This window comes from Capra hircus, chromosome 8 (genome assembly GCF_001704415.2).
Source record: "Capra hircus breed San Clemente chromosome 8, ASM170441v1, whole genome shotgun sequence".
Taxonomy (NCBI): domain Eukaryota; kingdom Metazoa; phylum Chordata; class Mammalia; order Artiodactyla; family Bovidae; genus Capra; species Capra hircus.
In genome coordinates, this window is record NC_030815.1 from 74,993,028 (window position 1) to 75,017,161 (window position 24,134).

The following is a 24,134-nucleotide window of genomic DNA, read 5'->3' on the forward strand; positions in this document are numbered from 1 at the left end:
TGGGCTCCAAGGAGACCCCATTTGTTGGGAGACAGGGGTGTGGGTGTGGTAGCGGGAGACTGGAGAAAGGCCAGGATGCTGTATTTGGTCCTCAGGTGAAAAACGGGCTGCATCTCAGTGCCTCTCAATGATCCCTTGGTCAGTGTCCAATCTTGGCCTTGTCAGTCTCTAGGAGACCCCAGCTCTGTCCTGTGCAGGTCTCTAGCTTGAGAGAACAGAGGAGAGTCCCAGCCAGGGGAACAGAGATGTAGGCTTAAACTGAGGTAGACCAGAGTGTACGTGCTCCTATGCGATACACCTATCCTTGACCCTGCTTCCCTGGGTCTAATAACAGCTTCATTCTGCTGCCTTGGGCAGAATGGAAGGGGCAAGGCTGGCAGGCAGCCCAGGACAGGGGAGGGGGCTTGGCTTTTCACTCCTCTCCACCTTACTGGACATCCAGAGCTCTGGCCTTTCTACTCTTACTCCTCATCACCTGACTCTTGGGCCCCAGGAAAGCCCAGCTCAGAAGCAAGGCCTGGCGCCAGGATACCTAGATTGTAGCTCCCTGTGTGACACTGGTCAAGTTCCTACACCTCTCTGGGCTTCTTCCAAACCAGAAAAATGATCCTCTCCATCCCTCTTCCAAAAACTGAAGTGGGAGAGGGAAGTGAATCTCCCTCTAGGTTTGGAACACCCTGGTCCCCCTTAGTTCCCTGGGGCAGCTCAAGATGCCGCCTTCTGTCTGCAACAGAGGGATGGGCAGGCTGGCCTTCCCTGAGCAAGATGGGGGTGACTCATGTGCCCCAGGCTTCCCCTCCCCTTTATCGCTCACCTAGATTTTAATTTGTGACTCACAAAGCAAGGACCGGAAGTTGAGGAACCCCCTCAACATGAGGTACATATTTATTGCGGGTGGAAGTGGAGGGGCTCAAGACCAGCCCAATCTGACTTACTAGGTCAGGGACTGAGCAGCCTCAGGATTTCGCTGAAATGTAACCTGCTGCAAGGACCCCTAGGCTTTGGGATCCGTCTCTTTTCCTCGAAAGTTAGGAGCTGGGCAGAGAAAAACAGGGTCTTCAGCTAAAAGGGTTTTGATTTAAAGGAGGTTGTCAGCACCACCTGAAGGGATGACTCTTTGAGAATTCACTAAATGTGACAACAGAGAGAGGCTTAGGAGGTCTGACAGAACCAGGGAAACTGAAGCCCCCCAAAGGGGAAGGCTTTATTTAAAGCCACTTAACATTTACAGGGGGCTTCCCCAGTGTCTCAGCAGTAAAGAATCTGTCTACAATGCAGAAGCCACAAGAGACTTGGGTTTGATCCCTGGGTTGGGAAGATCCCCTGAAGGAGGGCATGACAACCCACTCCAGTATTCTTGCCTGGAGGATCCCATGGGCAGAGGAGCCTGGTGAGCTACAGTCCATAGGGTCACACAGACTTGGAGATGACTGAAGCAATTTAGCGCACACACACACATTTGCAGGAAAGGATCCAGAGTTCCTGCCTCCTCTTTAAAAATAGAGCAGATTTTGCCTGTAACACCACGTTGGAGCCGGAGGCAAAAACCTGGTCACACAGACTAGTGTATAGAGATGCGCACAAGCCCCACTCCACCACCCCAACCAACACATAGAGAGCATCACACCATATGTGAGACACAGCCTCCCACCCCATCCACGTCTACCTGCAAGGCCAGAGGCCCACAGGGGCAGACATACCCACGGGTTGCACCATAACACACATTCCCCCCACCCAACCCTGCATACCCTCGCTATCAGAGTTCCTCCTAGATGCTTCTCCTTCTCTTTCCCTGACATTCCAGTTCCAGCTTCTTGTGTCCCCCCTCCCCCAAGGTCACATTAGTACACACCAGCCTCCTTACCTACTTCCGGGAGAGAAAATCCCAAGGAAACAGGTTGGAGCAGGCCTTGAAATTGGAGCCCAGGGCTCGAGCTCCCTCACCCCCTACACCAAGCTGGAGCAGGGAGTGCAGAAAGCATGGTGTACGTACCTCCTTGGCTTTCTGAGTGACCTACCCTCTTCTCTTGTCACACTGGGCACTTGAGAAAACCATCATTGAGGCTTTTTTCTGTTTTAGTTCCCTAACTGGGCATCAAACCCGTGTTCCCTGCAGAGGAAGGGTGAATCCTAACCACTGGACCGCCAGGAGAAGTCCCTATTGTGCCCAATTTAAGGATGGGGAGGCTGAGCCCAGCAATGGTGACTTGCCTAGGACCACGTGGCAAGGTAGCAGGGCCAAGCTCATTCCCCTGATGGGGGACTGGTGTCTGCACTTCCTGGAGCCATGGGCTTGCTTGGGAGCAGATTCCACCCCCTCCCCACACTGGGTTTGTGAAAGAAGCTATAGGCCTGAAGCCGCCCCTGGAATAATGCAGGATGGTTTAAAACAGCCGGCATCCCATGCCCCTCACCAGACCCCATGGAGAAACTATGGAGAAAGCACGCGAGGGACCAAAGGAAAGGGAAGCTGAGAAGCCAGGGACAACCACAGACTGCGGGACTCTGTGAGGGCTGGGACTGCATCTCTGGCATCTCCCTGAAAATCCAGCCTGGTGCACTGAAGTCTGGAGTTCATGAATGGCACAGGGAGGGAGATGGACATAAACCTCAGTTCACACAGTCCATCAGTGTATTCCCTATGCTAGTTTCAACCCCAGACCAAGGTGTCTCACGACAGTGACAGGCAGAGATCAACAGAGATTCACAGACTGACAGAATTGGGACAAAATTGGAAATCAGAGTTCCCGTATGTGGTTAAGCATCTTGAGGATAAAGCCAGCTAACCAAGCATCAAAGTCCCTCTACAAACAGGCCCCCGCCTGTTGCTGAACCTGTTTCCTCACTCAGAATATGAGGATAATGAGGAAAAGCAGTACTTTGTAGGGCTGGTATGATTGTATAATCAATTTCCTTATGTAAGATATGGAAAATAACAAAGCACACCCAGCCCTTATTAGGTAGACACTCAATAAACATCGACTTTTTTTTTCTTGGCCGCACTGCTTAACTCATGAGATTTTAGTTCCCTGCCTGACCAGGGATTGAACCTGGGCCCTTGGCTGTGAGACCTGTGGAGTCCTAAGCACTGGACAAATCAGGGAAGTCCCAACATCAACTTTTTATTACTTCTCAGGCCTTTCACCATCAAAACCTTACCCATTCTAGGCAGAGATCACAAATCAGGATTCTCTTTTCCTTGAAGTCTTCTGGAGGCCTGCCCTGCCCTCCATCTGCCTGAGCCAGGGGTCCCTTCTGCCCACACCTGCGTCCTGCTTGGGCAGAGCACTGTACTAGCCGTCATGAAATCTGTTCAAATATGTTTCCTGCCCCCAAAGAGCTGACCTGCAGGAGACAAGGTCAAAACCATGTGGAAAAGGCAGAAAAGCCGAAGCCATAGGGAACTTAAAACAATTTAATTTTAAATCAGAATTTAAGACAAGAGAAGAGTTTATGCCACTGTATGTGACTGTGAAGAGAAGTGAATGGACAGTAATTGCTTTGATGTTTCAGAGGAAGAGCACCTTAGGCTGAGGGCGAGGGAAGGGTTTAAGGAGGAGTCACTGAGCTGAATCTGGAAAAACAGCCAGGATTAGGGAGAAGCTGCTGGGAGGGGGGGTGTGGACCAGGCTGAAAGGAAGCAGCACCCCCTCCCTCAGGGCACTGGAGCTCCTGGAGAGCAGGTCTTGGTCCCGCTCACCTCTGCACCCCCAAGGTGGGAGCATGGAGCCTCCAACACCAGAGGCCAGGGCAGCATTCAGTGCTTTTTGCCTCTCTCCTGGATGGGGGACTACCAGTCCCTCTCGCCACTTCACCCACCCAGCCCTTTCCTGTTTTCCGTGCTTTTCCATGTCCCCATCCTGGGAAGCAGCGGAACCAATACGAGAGGGCACTGTGCCCCTTCAGTGCGGTCTCTTCATCCAGTGAAGCCCCCTCTCCTCTGCTCAGTGCTGCCGCCCTATGACCCTCAGGCAGTGCCACACCTTCTCTGGGCCCCATTTAAAAGCCCTGACGCTGCAGCGAAGAGCATCCTGAGGTCAAGGCCCACATCCTGGCAGAGGGGTGGGGACAGAGCCTCAGCCCTGGGCACACAGTCTCTCCTCTGGACTTCTAGGAGCAACCTGAGAAGGAACAAAAGGCCCAGGCCAGGCTGACAAGTAGCTGGATTTCCTGGGTTCATTCGGTGACCCCTCTGAGCTGACCCCAGTCCTCTTCTAGTCAGGTCCAGGGGGCTGCACGGGCCACCATGGCCCCTGTCCCAGTGCTGGGGCATCAGATAGGAAATCAGGACGGGGATTTGTTGGGGACAAGTCAGCGTGCTCGGGCCAGCAAGCCCTCCTTGGAGGGTCTATCCACCGTGAGGGTGGTCACGCCACTGACATCTGCTCCAGAGGTCTGTCCATCTAGCTTGCTCCTAGGCTGGAGGTCACACGGTCCACCTCTCACTTCGGGCCTCCACAGCCTGGACCAGGCCTTCGCCCAGGATGGCAAAGTCCTCCAGAATGGCTTCGACATTGGGTACCATCACTGGCTCCCTGCCTTGAGACACCACCATGCGTCCCTTTGCGTTGGAGGCCTGGGGGAGCCAGAGACATATGGATTGAAGTGTCATGAAAGGCATATATGCAGAGACACCAAGACACATACGCTTCACACCTGACACAGGGTCACCTGTGGAACCACACACAGGCACACACGCCCACACAGAACACACATGCACACTCACGAACAGACAACTGTCACCAGCCAGCTCACCTTGAAGGGCTGGGGCTGGAAGCTGGTGGGCTTCCAGAGGACACCGATCACCTCTCCGCCATGCTGGTCATAGAAGAAAAGAGCCAGGTGTCCGAAGGCCTCCTAGGAAAGGGCAGGACAGGAAAAAGACTACAAGTGGGAACCTGAGAGCCAATGCCACGGCCCCAGCTCACCTGGAAGCCTCCTCCCCAGGGCCAGCCAGCCCTCAAGGACCTACCCTGAGCTGTGCCAGGTAGAGCTGAGGTGGATCATAGCCCAGCACGGGCATGAGAGAGGAGGGCCCTGGCTCACTGAGCAGGCCCCGGCAGAATGAGGCAGCCGGTGAGTCCACGGCCTGGCGGTGCCGGGGGATGTGGCGGGGAGCCAGGCGGATCAGCACGTCGTACATGTCCAATGGTGGTCGGAACACGGTCTGAAGAAGGGCAGGGAGGGCTCAGCAGTGCCCACTGGGGAGCTGGAAACTGGACCACAAACCCCTCCACAGGCCCACTTTGCTTCCTTCCTTCCCTTCTGTCTGACCCCCCATTAGGGGCCCAAATGCTCATTTCAAGGTGGGAACACCAGGGCCTAGCTGGTGGCAGCTTGGGTTCCACAGAAGGATTGAGGGGTGGGCTACAAGAGTGAAGCTGGGGCCATAGTCCTCCTCCAGCCCACAGCCAGGCATCGTGGGAAGCTATGGTGCCTTCTCTGAATTCAGTCTCACCGAACAAGGGCCTGAGAACTCTGGGCTTCCATGGCTCAAAGGCAGAGCCCCATGAGCCCCCAGAGTCAGTCTGGGTCAGGGGCTTACCCTGATGTCTCCAGGCCCCCGGGGATCCATAAGCTGCTTCTCTAGGACAGGCAAGGCCTCGGCTGCCAGGACCACCAGCTGGTGGAGGATCTGGGGAGGCACAAACAGGTCACGCAGGTCAGACCTGACTATGGGCCTCTCTTAGCTCAGGCTGGGCCTGCTTTTTCCTTGAGGAAGAAAACTACACATTTGGGAGCAGGAACGCAATGAAACCTGGGGCGAGGGTCCATCTTGTGTCCACACAGAGCTTTTGCGATCTTGGGGGGTAACGATGACCATGACGGGGAGCTTTGCCCGGGTTGCCAGGAAGACACTGCGGATCTCCACCTGCTCTTCCACTGTGGATTAGAAGGGGTCCTGGGTCAGCTGACCCCTCTCCCCAGACACCCCCTACTGCTCCAAGTCCTCTCACTGTGCCCACCACAGGGAGTCTCCAACATCCCCCACATGGCCTAAGTGATGAAAGGGACACCGCATCTGGCTCAACTGGGCAGGGTGGTAAACTCCCAGCCTGGGCCCAGAAGCAGAATTTTCCACTGCCTGGCATCCTGGTCTAGTTTCCGGGCCTGCACAAGCTGAGGCCTGCCCCTGGCCCCCTCCTCCCCTGGGCTCCCACACACCTGGGGAATTAGAAAGCGGACACCCTCCTCTCTGCTGAGACCAGGAGCTCCTCATGTTACAAACAGAAGTCATCACTCGCACTCTGAGGCCTGGGCGTGACCCCCACCTGCACAGTTCCCTGCTCCCCCACCTTAAGACTTCCGACCTGGGCTGCAGGGTCCTTCTCTCCTCTTCCCTCCACAGTCCCCTAGGTAGCCTGCTCACTGCCCCCAGTGCATTCTGTTTCTGATCATCACGTGGGCAAACCACATCTCTACAGTCTCAGAGCTCCCTGAAGGCTGGATCTGGTCCTCTTCCTCCTTAACATTTCCCCACCCCTAGGCAGCCAGAATCAGGAGTAGACATCCTGGGTGGGGTAAGCAGAGAGAAAACCTAACGGACTGACAGGGAAAACCCTTGTCCGCCTGCCTCTGCAACCCACAAATAGTTCTTCTGGTAGTCTGACTTTCATCGTACCACTTACCACTGAGCTCATTGTTGAGGTTGACAATTAGGGGGTTGTTCTTCCAGTCGAAGGTTGATATCAGGAAAAGGAACCGAAGGAAGCCCACCTGGGGGGAGCTGAGAGGAAGGAGTGAGCAAAGTGTCAGGGGCCCAGCCACATATGCCCAGCCCCCCACAGTCTGGGGAGCCTAGAGCCCTTAGTCTGGATTGCGGGGGATGGGGGTGTCTTAGAACCCCTTCTGCCCCTAGTTTCGGCCACCTGTCCCATGTGGACTGAAGCAGGAAGGATGACAGCTGACCCCAGGGGAACTTCCTGGCTAGGGGAAAGGTGGAGGGCATCACCTGGGAGGGGTGAAGGGCTCAGGGTGCAGGAAAAGGGCAGCAGCCACCAGGTCCAGGCTCTCATCGGTGAGCTCCCCACCCAGGAGCTGGGCACGCACCCACCGCTTGGCCAGCCGAGCCACACCCGAAAAGGCTGGGTGCTGCTGCTGGAGCCTGTGGGAAGAAGACGGTAGAGGCGGTGGGGTGCAGGCACTTGGGCCCAAGGATAGACTTTCAGCCGATTGCAACTGTTCACTTAACTTTCACCCAACACTGGCCTCTGTGCTAATGTGCTATATGATCATACATGTATGATCTCATGTCTTCCTAATACCCCAAGAGGTTGTTCCTAGCATGATTACCATTTTACAGATGAGAAAAATCAGGTGTGTGTGTGGGGGAGGATTTGGGCTCAAGGGCCAAAGCCAGTTAAGCGGCAGGGCCAGAATCCTAGCACTTCTAACACTTGTCTGACTCCAGCCCAGCACTCATATCCCTAACTGGCCTAACTCTCCAGACAGATGGCCAGGTGAGCAGGATGGGACTGGAAGAGTGTCTATGAGAGCCTGTGCAGGTGGCCCTACCCATGCAAGGCGCTGGTGAGCAGGGGCAACTGCCTCGTATCCCTCTCGAGGCGGAGGGAGGCGGGGGTGTCCCTCAGTGAGATCATCCCTTCGGGGCTCCGCGTCTCTTTCAGGATCTGCGGCTCCCGCTGGTAGGCCACACGGATCCGGAACACAAACCCATCCTGTTGGAAGAGGGGAGGGGATGGGAGATGGGGCACCCTGAGAGCCCTGTCCCTTTCTCCCCCTGTATCCTTGCCCAGTGCCCACCTAACCTTGAGGACGTCGGTGTGCGTGGCTGTGGCGCGGCATGGCAGCCCATGCTGCTGAGTCAGCAGCTCCGCCAGGCGCAGCTGGAAGGCAGCCCGGACCCTGCGAATGGCCTCGGCATCCTGGGGCCACTGCCCACTGCCCTCCAGGTGACACACCACTGTGGAGAAGAGGGAGAGGCCTCAGTCTACTACCTGGGGTATAGAGCGGTCCCTTTCAGCCCCTTGCAAGAGCTCCCTCACCAGTCATGGGCTCCACGTAGGCTGGGCAGGGCTTGTCAGGCCGGGGCAACAGTGAGGCCAGCTCTCGCAGCTGCTCATAGAAGGAGTGGGCTGGACGGACTGGGGTTGGTGGGAACACCTGTGGGAGAAGGGAGGCTGAGGAAGAGGACGGGGAGCGGGAAGGGAGAGAACTGGATGGGTGAACAGAGGGGGGTGTCACCCAGTGGAAAGGGCTCCCTGCTCCTGACCTCAGTATAGCGCAGCACAGGGTGAGCTCCCTGCACGGCAGACACGGTCAGCGGCAGGCCATCCAGGCCCCACAGCAGGCGGCTGAGGTCATCGTAGCAACGCACTGCAGCTGCCAGGGCCTCCTCACCGGTGCTGGAGGTCTGAGGGGAGAAAACACAATCAGGAGGGCAGGACCTTACAGGAGGGCCGGACCAACTGGGATACAGCCTTGGCTCAGGCTGCTGCTGCAGAGCCAGAGGGCCCCCTGCTGGACACTCAGGGAAGTGCAACCTAGCTAAGGAGGTGGGGACTCTCCAGCCCCATTCGCGCCCTCCCCAAATCCAGCCACACAGGCTACTCGCCCAACCATCCCTAGCCTTGACCCCAGCCCTGAACCAGGGCCCTCACCTCTTTCAGGCCTTGGATCAGTGCATCCAGGAGGCCCCCCGTATAGTGAACACAGGTATCTGGAATGTCAGCGTGGCTAGAAAAGGGGCACAGAGAGTATGGGCACTGGGGGCCAGGGAGAGAGCTGCTGGATGTGAGCAGCTCACCCCAAAAGCTTGGGCCAGAGCCTCCTAAAAGGCTCCACAGCCCATGCCCACCTCCTGGCAATCAGATGCTAACACTCACAGTGCCAAGAGATGAGTGACCATTTGGTGGGGAATGAGACGCTTCTGGGCCATAGAGGCAGCCTCCCAGACCACAGCTTCCCGGATGGCTCCATCCTGGAAACGCCGAAGCTCGGAGCGAGAGCCCCAGAACTGGCGGAAGTCGGCGGCCTAGGGAGAAGACGATGGTGGGAGAGATCAACAAGGAAGGGGTTCTGTCAGAAATCTGACAGGCCTCGAGTCAGGTGGCAAGAGGATAGTCCTCCCTACTCCTGCCGGTACACACACCGAGCTTCCCAAGACAGGGCAAAATCACCCGAGACCCCCAACTGCTCACCTCAGGCTGGTCAGCCTCAGGACCCAGCTCAAGAACACTGGTCAGCCCCTCAGGCTGGAGGATCAACCCCAGGGTCAGGACGCCTGGATCTCTGTGCTTCGGTGGCTCCTGGCTGATGTCCCACTGCAGGGTGTAGAGAGGCCGAGCTCAGTCCAAGTGCCCCCCAGCTGGGTCAGGAAACCCCCTTTCTAGTTACATAAGATGGGGCGTCTTGTGTATCCCCTGGGTCCCAGGGTCCTCCTCTCTCAGTCCCACAAACTCCCCAACCCACCCCACCTCACCTCTGAGACTGGAGGCCGAGAGTGGGCCAGCAGCTGTAGCCGGGACCCCAGGCCCTGCTCCAGGAGGGTGGTGAGTGGGCCCAAAGCCGCTGAGACATAGTCCCCACCAAGATCCTGTAGCTCTGGCCACAGCTTCAGCCGGTGACACGCTGCCTGCAGGCGACTCAGTGGACGGATGCTGGGAGGTGTTGGGGCACGGATGGACAAAGAGGGGGCATCAAGTACTGCTGGCCCCAGGTATCACCCCCGCCATCACTAGGGAGATCAACCAGAGCACCAGTCTGAAGATCTCAGCCCCCTCACTAGCCCTGAGGAAACAGGACTCACTGACGTATCACCCTGAAACTCACTGCAGGATGTGGTCAAAAGCCTGGATCATGGGTTTGGGAGTCATCAAGAGCAGCTGGAATCCATCGTCAGCTTTGCTGTCCAGCAGTGCCATAGACAACCGAGCCTCATGCTGCACCTGGGGTCATGGAGCAAGCAAGGAACCCGCCATGTGAGACCACCAGCACTGCTCTCTCCCCTTACTGAACCCAGGGCCCAGACGCAGAGACATGCTCTAGAGAGGAGTTGCTGGTGTCCTGGTGCTGGCAGAAGGGACAGGAGCTGGGCTGGGACACTGGGGGAACTCAGGACAGTGGGAGACAACTGGTACCTGGTGGTAAGTGGAGGCAGTGATATCAGCACAGAGGTTGAGACGGCCCGAGGAGTCCAGGAAGACAACAGGGAAGGCCTGGTGGAAGTCAGCCAGGGCTGGCTGGGAGAGGGAGAGAGAAGCCAGTCAGGGCTGGGCCTTAACTTCAGGGCTCTGGGCCCAGACCTGTGTGTGTGTGCTAAGTCGCTTCAGTCATGCCCGACTCTTTGTGACCCTGTGGACTAGCCCACCAGGCTCCTCTGTCCATGGGATTCTCCAGGCAAGAATACTGGAGTGGGTTGCCATGGCCTCCTCCAGAGGATCTTCTCGACCCAGAGATCAAACCCTTGTCTCTTATGCTTCCTGCATTGGCAGGTGGGTTCTTTACCACTAGCACCACCTTGGAAGACCAGACTCAGCACCGCCCTACTCACCAGGGAGGGATCTGAGCTGAAGCATAAACTGATCCCGTTGACAGTCAGATCTGAACTGGCTGAAATGAACCAGAGAAGGTGGTTGTGTCAGAAGGAATCCCCCTTTCTAAGGACCCAGTCCCCGTGACACCCACCCTCCAGGCAGGTGACTGCAACTGTCTACCTCTGAGGTTCGCTTTACTCCTCTGTCTGAGGACAATAAAGCAAATGATCCCTGATGGGGATGATTAGGACCCTTGGCCTTTCCGAGTCCAGCTGCCTCACCCAGAAACTGCAGGGTGCTTCTCAACACCTGGTAGCCACTCATGGTGGTGTGGATCTTGCGTGTAGACACGAGGAAGGCCACCACCATGGAGACAAGGAACCCGCTGAATCCTCCCAGGCCCTGAGAGAGAAACGGATGGAGAAACCAAAGCTCAGAGCCAGCCCACCACTCAGCGAGGCCCCGGGTAACTAGGCCACTTCCAGCTCACCTTGTCCAGTTCCCGCTGCCGCAGCCAGACCTTCAGAAGTGCCACCCCATCCTTCAGTCCTGAGGCTGAGCCCAGCACAGCTGACAGCAGCTGCACATGGGATTCAAGGGCTGTGTCCTGCAGGAGCCATGTGTTGTAGTGGGGGGTTGGGGGTTCTGGGCTACCTGTGGGAGGAAAGGGGAAGCCGTGAGAGGAGAGGGCCGCACAATACCCTTTCCTCCAACCCAGCCTTGACATCACTGTCTACTCACCATCCCCTGAAGGACTTTGCCCTCGGTACCAGGCAGAGCGCACATTGCTCTTGGACGGCAGCAGGCGGCACGGGCGGAAAAAATCAGGTGGAGGGCAGGGATGCAGACGAACAGTGACCAAACGCTCATCCTTCCCTGAGGGGACACAGGTGATGCTAAGACCCTGCAGCCACCCTGGAGTCAGAGAAGCCCCTGCACTATCCCCCCACATAAGGGCCCCATGCCTGCCCACCTCAGAATTTGAGGTCCCAATACTTTTCCCCTGAGACTTGAGGCCCAGGTCTTCTCTCACCATGGACTTAAGACCCCTGTGCCTCCCCTACCAGATCTGCCCATCAACCCATACTGTGCCTTCCACCCAGTGTGTCCTCCCACCGTGAGGCCGCAGCAGCAGCGAGGGTTTCAGGTGGCAGCCATTAGGGTAGGAAAAGCGAACACTGCCGAAAAGTGGGTCCTTGGCCAGGTGGTGAGCCAAGTGGGCCAGGTAGAGGGCACGCTTGCGGAAGTAGCGCTGGTTCAGCCCATCCTTGTCCTGTAGGATCTCCTGGAGGCGGTCAGGAGAAGAGAGAGAGACGGCCAAGTTGCCTAACTGTTTGTTGATGGAGGACTTGGGGGCCAAGATGAAGCCAAAGTGAGAGCAAAGCTTGGCAACCCCATCTGCTGGCGAGGATGCCAAAGTCAAGGCCAGCAACACCACATCTTGGATGAGGAAGGCAAAGTGGTGCTCCTTCAAGACAACTGCAGTGGTCTGTTCTTTGGATTCAAAATTCAGATTTCAATCCTCTGGCAAGTGTGAGGTGGGAAAAAGAAAGGGATCCAGGATTTGTAGGTGGTGAAATGGCAGACCTTTCCTTCCCAAACTCTGGATCTTACCCTGGGTATGGTCAGTGCCACATCCACATTGATGTCCGGCCGGATGCAGGTGCCCAGAAGGTAACTTCCCACAATAGTGACCTGGGCTGGGGGCAGGAAATGGAAACGGCCCTTCACAGTATAGGGTACTTGGTGGACAGGGACTTGAACCCCATCTGGGAGCCATGCCTGGTTGGTCAGCTGCAGGGACAGAGACAGTGACACATATTTGATGACCTTCCTAACATGTCCCCTTAATGTCTAGTAGACATCTCAAATTCAACATGTCAAAACGTCTGAAACCAAGCTCCTGATCTTCCTATAAGTATATCTTCCCCATTAAGGCAACTCCATACTAGCTGCTCAAGCTAAAAATGTTTAAATCACCTTGACTCATCTCTATTAAGAACCCCCATTTTGGGACTTCCCTGATGGTCCAGTGGCTAAGATTCTGCACTCTCAGTGCAGGGGTGTGGGTTCAATCCCTGGTCAGGGAACTAGATATCACATGCTGCAACTAAGAGTGAGCATGCCACAGCTAAGACCCAGTGCAGCCAAATAAATGAATACAGGTTAAGAGGAAAAAAAACACCCATTTCACTTTCAAAAGGTATCCAGACACTGATCACTTCTCTACTCTATCCTAGTCTGAGCCATTTTTCAGTGGATCACTGCACAACAGGTTCCTAACTAGTCTCCCTGATTTCATCTTTGTTCCCTTCCATTCTACTTTTAATAGTCTGGGTGAACTTCTTAAAACTGAAGTTAGATCACAAAATCACTTTACAAAACAACAACAAAACAAAACAAAAATGCTGTAGTTATCCCCATCTCACCCAAAGTGTTAATCCCTCAGTTGTATTCAACTCTTTGCAACCCGTGGACTGTAGCCCTGCCAGGCCCCTTTGTCCATGGAATCCTCCAGGCAAGAATACTGGAGTGGGTTGCCATTCCCTTCTCCAGGCAATCTTCCTGACCCAGGGATAAAACTCAGGTCTCCTGCATTGCAGGCAGATTTTTTACCATTTGAGCCACCAGGGAAGCCCCAAAGCAACAGCTCAAAGTCCTTGTTCTGGTGCACAAGGCCCTGCATGATATACCCACTTCCTCCATTACCTTTCTAAACTGACCTCCTTCTATCTTCCCTTCACTCATTCCAAAGAAGTACCAGACCTATTCTTGCCTTTGAGCCTCTGTGTTGGCTGTTTCCCCTTCCTGGAATAGTCTTCTTCCCTTAAATATCTACATGGCTGACTCACTTTCTTTACACAAATGTCATTTTAGTAAGGCCTACCTCAACTACCCTATTTAAAGTTGCCAACCACTCTCATCCTCTGATATTCCCATGATCCCCTTAATGTGTCCTTCCTTTTTCCATAGTGCTTACCACCACTTTCGAACACTGCCATACAGTTTCCTTGTCATGTTCATTATATTATTGTCCATATTCCAACACTAGAACACAGGCTGCTTTGTTCACTGATGTATCCTAAGAACCCTTGGAAGAGGGCATGGCAACCCACTCCAGTATTCTTGCCTGGAGAATTCCCACGGACAGAGGAGCTTGGTAGGCTACAGTCCATGGGGTCGCAAAAAATCGGACACGACTGAGCGACTAAGCACAACACATCCGAAGAACACAACTACTGCAAGGCACATAAGTGTTTGCTGAATGAACAAATAAGTGACTGCTCTCCCAGCTGAGCCTCCTGGCAGTGAGAATGAGCTCCCTAGCACCCCATCCCCTTCAGAGAATAGCAAGGTCCCTGAGGACCTTTTCTGGGCTTTCCAGTTCCCTCCACTATTTGACTTACATCTGTCTCAGGGGTTGAGGGCACCCTCATGATCCGCTGGTTGACCTCCCGTAGGAAAGCATCAATCCGCTCTTTCTTCTTCTCTGACAGCCTCACTTCCTTTAGTAACTCCTCTACCTGTAAGATGGTGCAGGAGAGAGTAGTATTTCAGCCTCAGGGTCTCAGCCCATCCCTCTAACACAAGCCCCAACCACCCAACAGTACCTGTAAACGAAGCAAGCTGGAATGGAACAGACTCTCAGTCTCCCGAAGGCGACTGAGCTCCTCATTGGTAGGTTCCTTGTACAGTTCTGCCCGGCTGAGCTTCACAGGCTGCAGGAGGCCCTCCCCTGGAGACCCAGCCATCTTACGTTTCTTTAAGGATTCTTTCTTCCCCTCTTTGCCTGTGCCTTCCAGAGCTGACTCCATCACCTGTGGCCAATGACAGGGAGAAGCCAGGGTGACATCACAGACATCCAGCATCCACTGCCTGACGTGCCACCAGGACCAGATGCAGGTAAAGGCTTCACCTGCTCCTGGTCTCTCTTGAACAGGAATCAGATTGTGTAAAACAGAATAATTTTTAGTTAAAAGAACTTATGGAGCTCTAGACTGAAAACTCCTTGAGTTGAGGGTTCCCATCTATCTAACAGTACAAGCATGTAACTCTGCTTGGAGTCATAGGGGTAGTAGCTGAATGGGCCCTGGAAGCAATGCCTGAGCTCCTTGTACTTCCAAGTAACAAGACTTTCTCTTCTGCTGAGTTAGTTCTGGAACGTCGCAAATACCAACTCCACTCTTGCTCTATCCAAATCCTGCCAGGTTACACACACGCACCCCCTGCCCCAGCAAGCCCTTACTATAGGCTATATCAGTATACATTAAGTGCTCAGTGATGGAGCCTACTGGCTCTGAAGAATATACTCAATAAATCATTCAATCCTTATAATAATCCTAACAGAAAACAAACACCTGAACGAAGCTCCGTTGAGCTTGTGGTTCCAGTTGGTATGATTAAACTATGAGCAGGCTTCAAACCCTGGTCCGCGGGATCCCAAACCTTCTACCCTGCAGCCCTGGGCTCCGCCCCCCTCCATGGTTCCACAGCCGGAAGAGCCTTACTGTAGCGCAGCAGGACTGCCACCACGTGGGGAGCACAAAACTAGACACAGGAAGGGAGAATATCCTGCCCAAGGTCCAGAAAGACTTAGGGGAAAGACCCAAGCCGCGGAAGGGAATGGGGCGGGACTCTTCAATTTCAAGGTGTAGAGCTAACGAACAGAGACGGTCCATAGGCTTTACTACTTTGCAAGTAAAGCCAAGTTCTACCTCCCTCTACCGAGCCCTGCCTCGGTATCCTAAGCTGGAAGCATCGGGGGAAATGAGGCTCTTCCCTAAGGGGCCAATCTCGTGTCCCTCCCTAGCAAACTGTTAGGTTCTGCTGTCTCCGGCACGCTGCGCATCCCTTCCTCCCAGGCCGCTCGCCCACCTCCGGCTCCCCAGCAGTTCCGTGATGCTCCGCTCTCGCAGGTGCGGGGCCCATCCCTCATGTATTGCTCTCGCACTTTGGGTGTAAAGTCCACTTGCTCTGAAGAGATTCTACCCACGTTGGCAGAAATGCCCAAACCGCGGCAGAAACGCGGGTACTGGTGTTAGCAAGCCTCATGGCAAAGAACCCCGCCCAGTTCCAGAGCCATTGGGTGAGTGCCCGACGACTCGCTCGCCATTGGTTCCTGTCACTCTCCAGGACCGCCCATCACGGGGGAGGGGCCAAACAGAGTTCTCCGATTTACGGCCTCTTTGCGACAGCAGACCGGAAGCTTGCCGGCAACTTGGCAGTTGTTTCCGTTTCCTCACTTCCTCTTCTTGGAACACCGGGGAAAGGGAGGGGCTAGCTTGGGCGTTTTGGGGAGGGTTTGTTTACGTAAGTGATTCCTCTTCTTGCTTTATCAATTAACCAATCTTGTCAGTTCTACTTGCAAAATATGTCTTGAGTTTATTCATTTTGTGTGTGTGTGTGTGTGTGTGTTAAGTCACTTCAGTCTTGTCCCATTCTTTGCGACCGTACTGACTGTAGCCTGCCAGACTCCTTTGTCACTGGGGTTCTCTGGGCAAGAATACTGGAGTGGGTTGCCAGGCCCACCTGCAGGGGATCTTCCTGTCTCAGGGATCAAACCAGCCTCTCTTAGGTCTCCTGCCCGTTGGCAGCCTGGTTCTTAACCACTAGCATCACCTGGGAAGCCCCAGGACTATCTCTTCAGTTCAGTTCAGTTCAGTCCCTCAGTCGTGTCCGACTCTGCGACCATGGATGGGAACACTCCAGGCTTCCCTGTCCTTTATGTAGTCATAATTCGATTATAAAATTCAAGAAATGTAACTTTCATTCAATACTATCATCAGTTAAGTAGCTCAGTCGTGTCTGACTCTGCGACCCCATGAATTGCAGCACGCCGGGCCTCCCTGTCCATCACCAACTCCCAGAGTTCACTCAAACTCATGTCCATCGAGTCGGTGATGCCGTCCAGCCATCTCATCCTGGGTCGTCCCCTTCTCCTCCTGCCCCCTGTCCCTCCCAGCATCAGAGTCTTTTCCAATGAGTCAACTCTTCACATGAGGTGGCCAAAATACTGGAGTTTCAGCTTCAACATCAGTCCTTCCAGTGAACACTCAGGCCTGATCTCCTTTAGGATGGACTGGTTGGATCTCCTTGCAGTCCCAGGGACTCTCAAGAGTCTTCTCCAACACCACAGTTCAAAAGCATCAGTTATTCGGTGCTCAGCCTTCTTCACAGTCCAACTCTCACATCCATACATGACCACTGGAAAAACCATAGCCTTGACTAGACAGACCTTTGTCAGCAAACTAATGTCTCTGCTTTTGAATATGCTATCTAGGTTGGTCATAACTTTCCTTCCAAGGAGTAAGCGTCTTTTAATTTCATGGCTGCAGTCGCCATCTGCAGTGATTTTGGAGCCCAAAAAAATAAAGTCTGACACTGTTTCCACTCTTTCCTCGTTTATTTCCCATGAAGTGATGGGACCAGATGCCATGATCTTCGTTTTCTGAATGTTGCGCTTTAAGCCAACTTTTTCACTCTCCTCTTTCACTTTCATCAAGAGGCTTTTTAGTTCCTCTTCACTTTCTGCCATAAGGGTGGTGTCATCTGCATATCTGAGGTTATTGATATTTCTCCCGGCAATCTTGATTCCAGCTTGTGATTCTTCCAGCCCAGTGTTTCTCATGATGTACTCTGCCTATAAGTTAAATAAGCAGGGTGACAATATACAGCCTTGATGTGCTCCTTTTCCTATTTGGAACAAGTCTGTTGTTTCACGTCCAGTTCTAACTGTTGCTTCCTGACCTGCATATAGGTTTCTCAAGAGGCAGGTCAGGTGGTCTGGTATTCCCATCTCGTTCAGAATTTTCCACAGTTTATTGTAATCAACACAGTCAAAAGCTTTGGCATAGTCAATAAAGCAGAAATAGATGTTTTTCTGGAACTCTCTTGCTTTTTCAATGATCCAGCAGATGTTGGCAATTTGATCTCTCGTTCCTCTGACTTTTCTAAAACCAGCTTGAACATCTGGAAGTTCATGGTTCATGTATTAAGTCCATATTCAAATTTTGCCAATTATCTCAAAAATACCCTTTACATAGTAGAGTTTTATTTCCTGGTTCAAGATCAGGCATCTGTTTAGGCATCATCTTTCTTTTCCCTCTCAGTCTGAATTAATCTGGAACATATTCTCTGCCTTTTTTGTTTTTTGTTGTGTGTGTGTATGTGTTGGTTTTTGGTTTTGCCACGCTGTGCAGCATGTGGGATCTTAGTTCTCTGATCAGGGATAGTACCCTTGCCCCGTGCATTGGAAGTGTAGAATGTTAACTACTGGACTGCCAGGGAAGTCCATTTCCCCCACTAACAACTGTTTTGAAGAATATAGCAGTTTCCTTTGATAGCTTTTTCTTTAAATCTTTTTTATTGAAGTATGCAGTGGTAAAGACTCTGCCTGCCAAGGCAAAAGACATAAGAGATCTGGGTTCAATCCCCGTGTCAGGAAGATCCCCTGGAGCAGGAAATGACAACCCCCTTCAGTATTCTTGCCTGGAAAATTCCATGGACAGAGGCACCTGGCAGGCTACAATCCATGTGGTCACAGAGTCAGACACCACTGAGCACCCATGCACAACACACATATGGAAAAACTCACATATCTCAAGTATACACCTTGGATAGTCACAAACTAAACATACATATGTACTCAACTCACAGGAAAAAAAAAAAAGGGACTTCCCTCGTGGTCCAGTGGTTAAGAATCTGCTTGCCAATTCAGGGGACACAGGTTCAATTCCTGATCCAGGAAGACCCCGCCCACCACGGAGCCACTAAGCATGTGCACCCTAACTACTGAGCTCGAACTCTAGAACACGCGAGCCACAACTATATGAAGCCCACATGTCCTAGAGCCAGTACTCCACAACCAGAGAAGCCACCAAAATGAGAAGTCCATGCACCACAATGAAGAATAGACCCTGCTCACTGCAACAAGAGAAAGCCCAGAAGCAGTAATGAAGACCCAGTGAGGCCAAAAATAAACACAAAAATAAATTTTAATTTAAAAGAACATTTTCTGCACCTTTTCAATCTCCCTTCATGCTGCCTTTTAGTCACAACCCTGGAAAAATAACCACTGTCCTGACTTCTAATAGCATAAGTTAGCTTATGCAATGCTTTTAAAGTAATTTTCACAAAAGAGGTCTTGTCCTTCTTCAATATATTTTCGCATGCTTGCCAGAATGAGTATTCTGCAACTGAAACCCTATCATGTCACGCTCCTTTTAAAAACTCATCAGTGGGTGGCTACCTTGCACTTAGAATGAAATACAGACTTCTACAAGGCCATGATAAATATATTCCCTCATTTGCTACCCCATCTTTTTTCTCAGCATTCTACCCCTTCATCACTGAGCTCCAGCAATATCCACCTTCTTTCAATTCTTTGGTTGTATCAAGTTCTCTCTTATCTCAGAGACTTGAGCCACGCTGTTTGCTCTGCCTGGAATGCTGCTCTGAAAATTTTTCCCTTTCATCCCCCCAGCTTTCAGTGTAAATAACATGTCTATAGTTAGGCCTTCACTGATCACCCAACCTGAAATATGTTTTCCCTTATCTCTTCACCCCACTGATTCCTTTTTTTAGCAGTTTTAAAAATGATTTTTTGTTGTTTATCAATTGTCTATCACTCCATCCTTGACTGTGAGTCTGTGAAAACAAGGATCAGGTGTACATGTCCAATACCCAGTACACTGTACATCCTCAGTAAGTGTTTACTGACTGAATGATGTGACCACTGTCAACCTTCCAACCTTGTCTGTCATCATTGTCTCCTTCAAATATTAAGGCCCAGCCATACTGAACTACTTGGGAGTTTCCCTACTCTATCTTGCTTTCTTGTCCTGGGATTTTGAGCTTACCACCTTCTTTGCTACCAATGTTTTGATATTTTTTTCACAGCCTTATTGAGATAAAATTGACATATAACTGTTTAAGTTGTACAACGTGATGACTTGTTGCACACATATTGCAAAATGGTTACCTCAGTAAGATTAGTTAACACATTTAACATATCCTTCACCTCACCTAATTACCATTTGTTGTTTTGATGAGAACATTTAAGATCTACTCTTAGAGCTATTTTCAAGTATTCAGTTCAGTTCAGTTGCTCAGTCATGTCCGACTCTTTGCAACCCCATGGACTGCAGCACGCCAGCCTTCCCTGTCCATCACCAACTCCCAAAGTTTACTCAAACTCATGTCCATTGAGTCAGTGATGCCATCCAACCATCTCATCCTCTGTCGTCCCCTTCTCCTCCCACCCTCAATCTTTCCCAGCATCAGGGTCTTTTCAAATGAGTCAGTTCTTTGCATCAGGTGGCCAAAGTATTGGAGTTTCAGCTTCAGCATCAGTCCTTCCAATGAATATTCAGGACTGACTTCCTTTAAGATGGACTGGTTGGATCTCCTTGCAGTTCAAGGGACTCTCAAGAGTCTTCTCTAACACCACAGTTCAAAAGCATCAGTGCTTCGGTGCTGAGCTTTCTTTATAGTCCAACTCTCACATCCATACATGACTACTAGAAAAACCACAGTTTTGACTAGATGGACCTTTGTTGGCAAAGTAATGTCTCTGCTTTTTAATATGCTGTCTACAATACAATATTTTAAACTATAGTCATCATGCTGTACACTAGATCCCTAGAACTTATTCCTCTATAACTGGAAGCTGGTACCCTTTAACCAATATCTCATTTCCCCTACCCCCCAGGGCCTGGCAAACACCAATCTACTTTCTGTTTCTGAGTCTGACTTTTCTGGATTCTGCATGTCAGTGAGATACTACAGTGTTTGTTTCTTTTTGACCAGGCCACACAGCTTACAGGATCTCAGTTCCCTGATCAGAGATTGAGCCCAGGCCATGGCAGTGAAAGTTTGGATCCTAACCGTTAAGCCATCAGGGACTACCAGACACTGCAGTATTTGTCTTTCTCTGATTTATTTCACTCAGCATAATTCCCTCAGTGTTCATCCATGTTGTCCCAAATGGCAACATTTCCTTCTTTATAGTTGAAGAGTATTTTGATTGTTAAGTAAGGTTTCCTGGAGGAGATGGGACTGGTGCTGAGTCCAGAAGTATGATTTGAGTTTGAACTGATCAAGGGAGGATATGCCATCCTGGAAGTCTGAGGAAGACCAAAAGGGCCAGAGATTAGTCAACTTTTCATTCCATAACATCAAGGCCTGTGCTATGTCAAGGATAAAGATAAATAAGACATAATGATCACAAGCCAGAAATCTGGAATAATGCTCTTGCCTTTACATTTCACAGGTTGATGATCCCTGTATTCATTTGAACATAACCTCAGAGAGGTTTCTTCTGACTCTGTCTCCATTTAAAATTGCATCCACCCTGGTGGTTTCAGTCTTGGCTGTCCACTTTAATCACCTTCATTAGTACTCACCAAAACTTGCAATAATCTTATTTGTCTACTAATTACTTGCTTTTTTCTGTTTCTGTCTCAACCACTAGAATATAAACTCCTTGAGGGCAGAACCCAGTCTTTTCTGTCTCATTCACTACTGTATCCTTGGCATTAAGCAGGGGCCTGCCATATAGCAGGCACTCAGTAAATATTTGTTGAATGAGTGAATGACTTTTTAAAAACATAAATACAAATTTTATTATTTGTTCAATGTGGGAAATATCTAAATCACAGAATTGAGGAAAATCAAATTTGTTTTACATCAAAGATCAACCAAAGTCATGTTTATAAAATGAGCAATTTTAAAGTAGAAGGCAATGTATAATGTTTGTCTTTCAGAGAAGCCCTGGATATATAATAATTTTTAGCTACTTATATTAACAATGTTTGGGCAAAATAATTTTATTTTTAATGCTATTTTTAAAGAAATGACAGAAGTAAGAAAATATCCTATACTCTTGAAAATATTGTTAGCATGGTCTTATTTAGTTGCTAAGTCATATCTGACTCTTTTGCAACCCCATGGCCTATATCCCACCAGGCTCCTCTGTCCATGGGATTTCCCAAAGCAAGAATACTGGAGTGGATTGCCATTTCCTCCTCCATGAATGTCTCTTTCCTAGAAGCACTTTGGAGGCTGAGAGAAAGAGGTAAACAAATAGTTGCAGTAGAGCATATATGTACAGATTGCTGTGGGCACATTAGACTAGGAAGAGCACGGTGCTTACAAGCAGTCACACCACGGTGGGATGGCCAGGGTTCAACTTTAGGTTCTACCAGTCACTCACTGGGTAACCTTTAAAACTGTTCACCTCACATTAGGCCTTGAACCCATGTACCAGAGCTCAAACATGGCCAGACCCCACAGTCTTCCTACCGATATCACACACCTGATTTCAGGACTTAATGAAGCTCATCGCAGAAAGAATTATGAGCGAAAAAGTGATAGGTAAGAAGTGGATTTATTTAGAGAGAGAAACATACTCTACAAACAGAGGGTAGACCATTTCAAAATGTGAGACTGGCCTCAAAATATGATGTGGTTAGCTTTTACAGGCTGGGTAATTTCATAGGCTAATGAGCAGGAGGATTGTCCCAACTATTTTAGGGAAGGGGCAAAGATTTCCAGGAATTGGTCCACCACACACTTTTTGGTCTTTAATGCTCGGCCTTAAAAGTTTCATGGCACCCATGGGAGTGTCATTTAGCTTGCAGATATGTTACAGTGAGTGTATACTGAGGCTCAATGTCTAGTGCAACTTGTCTCATCCACTATGTTGGACCCATTTTGTTCTAGTCAGTTTATATCATGTCCTTGGGCTACATCATTGTTTTAAAGTTTGTGCCTTGCCCCCCTCTCTCCTGTTTCATCTTGAGTAATTTTCTTAACCTCCCTGTGATGGTGATGGTGAAGTCACTCAGTCGTATCCGACTCTTTGCGACCCCATGGACTGTAGCCTACCAGGCTCCTCTGTGCATTAGTTGCTCCCTCAGTCAGATCTGACTCACTGTGATCCCACAGACGGTAGCCTGCCAGGCTCCTCTGTCCATGGGATTCTCCAGGCAAGAATACTGGAATGGGTTGCCATTCCCTTCTCCAGAGGATCTTCCCAACCCAGGAATCAAATCCAGGTCTCCTGCATTGCAGGAAGATTCTTTACTGTCTGAGCCACCAGGGAAACCCTAGATATTTCTAGTAATGATCATGTCATGGATTTTTGTCAGAATTAAGTGAGATTTACCACATGTGGAGAGGCTGTCACATACTGATGCATAGCAAATCTTAGCTGTTGTTTTTAAAGGAAGATTGTGCCTCCTTAGAAGCACCGTTTAAGACTTACATGTGTTAACATATGCAAAATGAAACCAAATAGTGGGCTTTTAAAAAAAGTCATTCTAGGGAATTCCTTGGTGGCCTAATTATTAAGATTCTGGGGTTTCACTGAATGGTCCAGGATCAATCCCTGACCAGGGAAACAATTTCCCAAAAGCCATGCAGTTCAGTTCAGTCACTCAGTCATGTCTGACTTTGCAACCCCATGGACTGCAGCAGGCCAGGCTTCCCTGTCCATCACCAACTCCCAGAGGTTACTCAAACTCATTTGTCTATAGCATCACCTAGTACTCTCTAGCCAGGATCCATTACCTTTCTTACAAAGAGAAAAGATGTGGAAATAAATGATAGGGAGGGTTTTTGCTTTAGAAAAGTTAATTCTGACTTTACAGAATAACTTTTTTTTTTTTTTTGCACACTGCATGGCACTGCAGCCATGAAAGTCAGTGATGCTGACTTTGAATCAGTGATGCCATCCAATCATCTCATCCTCTGTTGTCCCCTTCTCCTCCCACCCTCAATCTTTCCCAGCATCACAGTCTTTTCCAATGAGTCAGGTCTTCACATCAGGTGGCCAAAGTATTGGAGTTTCAGCTTCAGCATCAGCCCTTCTAATGAATATTCAGGACTGATATCCTTTAGGATTGACTGTTTTGATCTCCTTGCAGTCCAAGGGACTCTCAAGAGTCTTCTCTAACACCACAGTTCAAAAGCATCAATTCTTTGGCACTCAGCTTCTTTAGAGTACAACTCTCACATCCATACATGACTACTGGAAAAACCATAGCCTTGACTAGACGGACCTTTGTTGGCAAAGTAATGTTTCTGATTTTAAATATGCTACCTAAGTTGGTCATAGCTTTTCTTCCAAGGAGCAAGCATCTTTTAATTTCATGGCTGCAGTGCCATGCAGTGTGTAAAAAAAAAGTTATTCTGTAAAGTCAGAATTAACTTTTCTAAAGCAAAGACCCTCCCTCTCATTTATTTCCACATCTTTTCTCTTTGTAAGAAAGGTAATAGATTTTTTAGAGGAGCCCTGGCTAGAGCACTAGGTGATGCCATAGACACTAGGGATAAACGTCTTGTTTTCTTTGCCACCAGAGGGCACCGGTCAGTCAAGTCAATCTCTACCTGTCATGAAACTAAGAAAGCTCTAGGACGCTGTTTCTGCCATTCATTACTTGTGCTGTAAAGTAGCCAAACATTATAGTAGCTTGAATACAGTTATGTATAGCTGACAAAAGAAGAGAATCTAAAGACAAAGGAGAAAAGGAAAGATATACCCATTTGAATGCAGAGTTCCAAAGAATAGCAAGGAGAGATAAGAAAGCCTTCCTCAGTGATCTATGCAAAGAAATAGAGGAAAACAGTAGAATGGGA

The 24,134-nt window shown here is 50.5% G+C and overlaps 1 protein-coding gene across 1 annotated transcript; it reads right to left on the minus strand.

The window, feature by feature from the left end:
- Positions 3,102 to 15,556, minus strand: NOL6 (nucleolar protein 6). Its single transcript, XM_013966139.2, has 26 exons — positions 15,372 to 15,556; positions 14,108 to 14,314; positions 13,904 to 14,020; positions 12,111 to 12,290; positions 11,613 to 11,781; positions 11,238 to 11,372; positions 10,987 to 11,150; positions 10,778 to 10,898; positions 10,514 to 10,572; positions 10,101 to 10,202; positions 9,793 to 9,908; positions 9,443 to 9,620; positions 9,162 to 9,284; positions 8,847 to 8,995; positions 8,622 to 8,697; positions 8,234 to 8,374; positions 8,007 to 8,124; positions 7,770 to 7,924; positions 7,516 to 7,679; positions 6,953 to 7,105; positions 6,630 to 6,727; positions 5,759 to 5,883; positions 5,546 to 5,635; positions 4,973 to 5,167; positions 4,756 to 4,857; positions 3,102 to 4,576 (listed from the first exon to the last, which is right to left on the minus strand). The coding sequence occupies exons 1-26, from the start codon at positions 15,423 to 15,425 to the stop codon at positions 4,427 to 4,429; spliced, it is 3,441 nt and encodes a 1,146-aa protein (XP_013821593.2). The 5' UTR covers positions 15,426 to 15,556; the 3' UTR covers positions 3,102 to 4,426.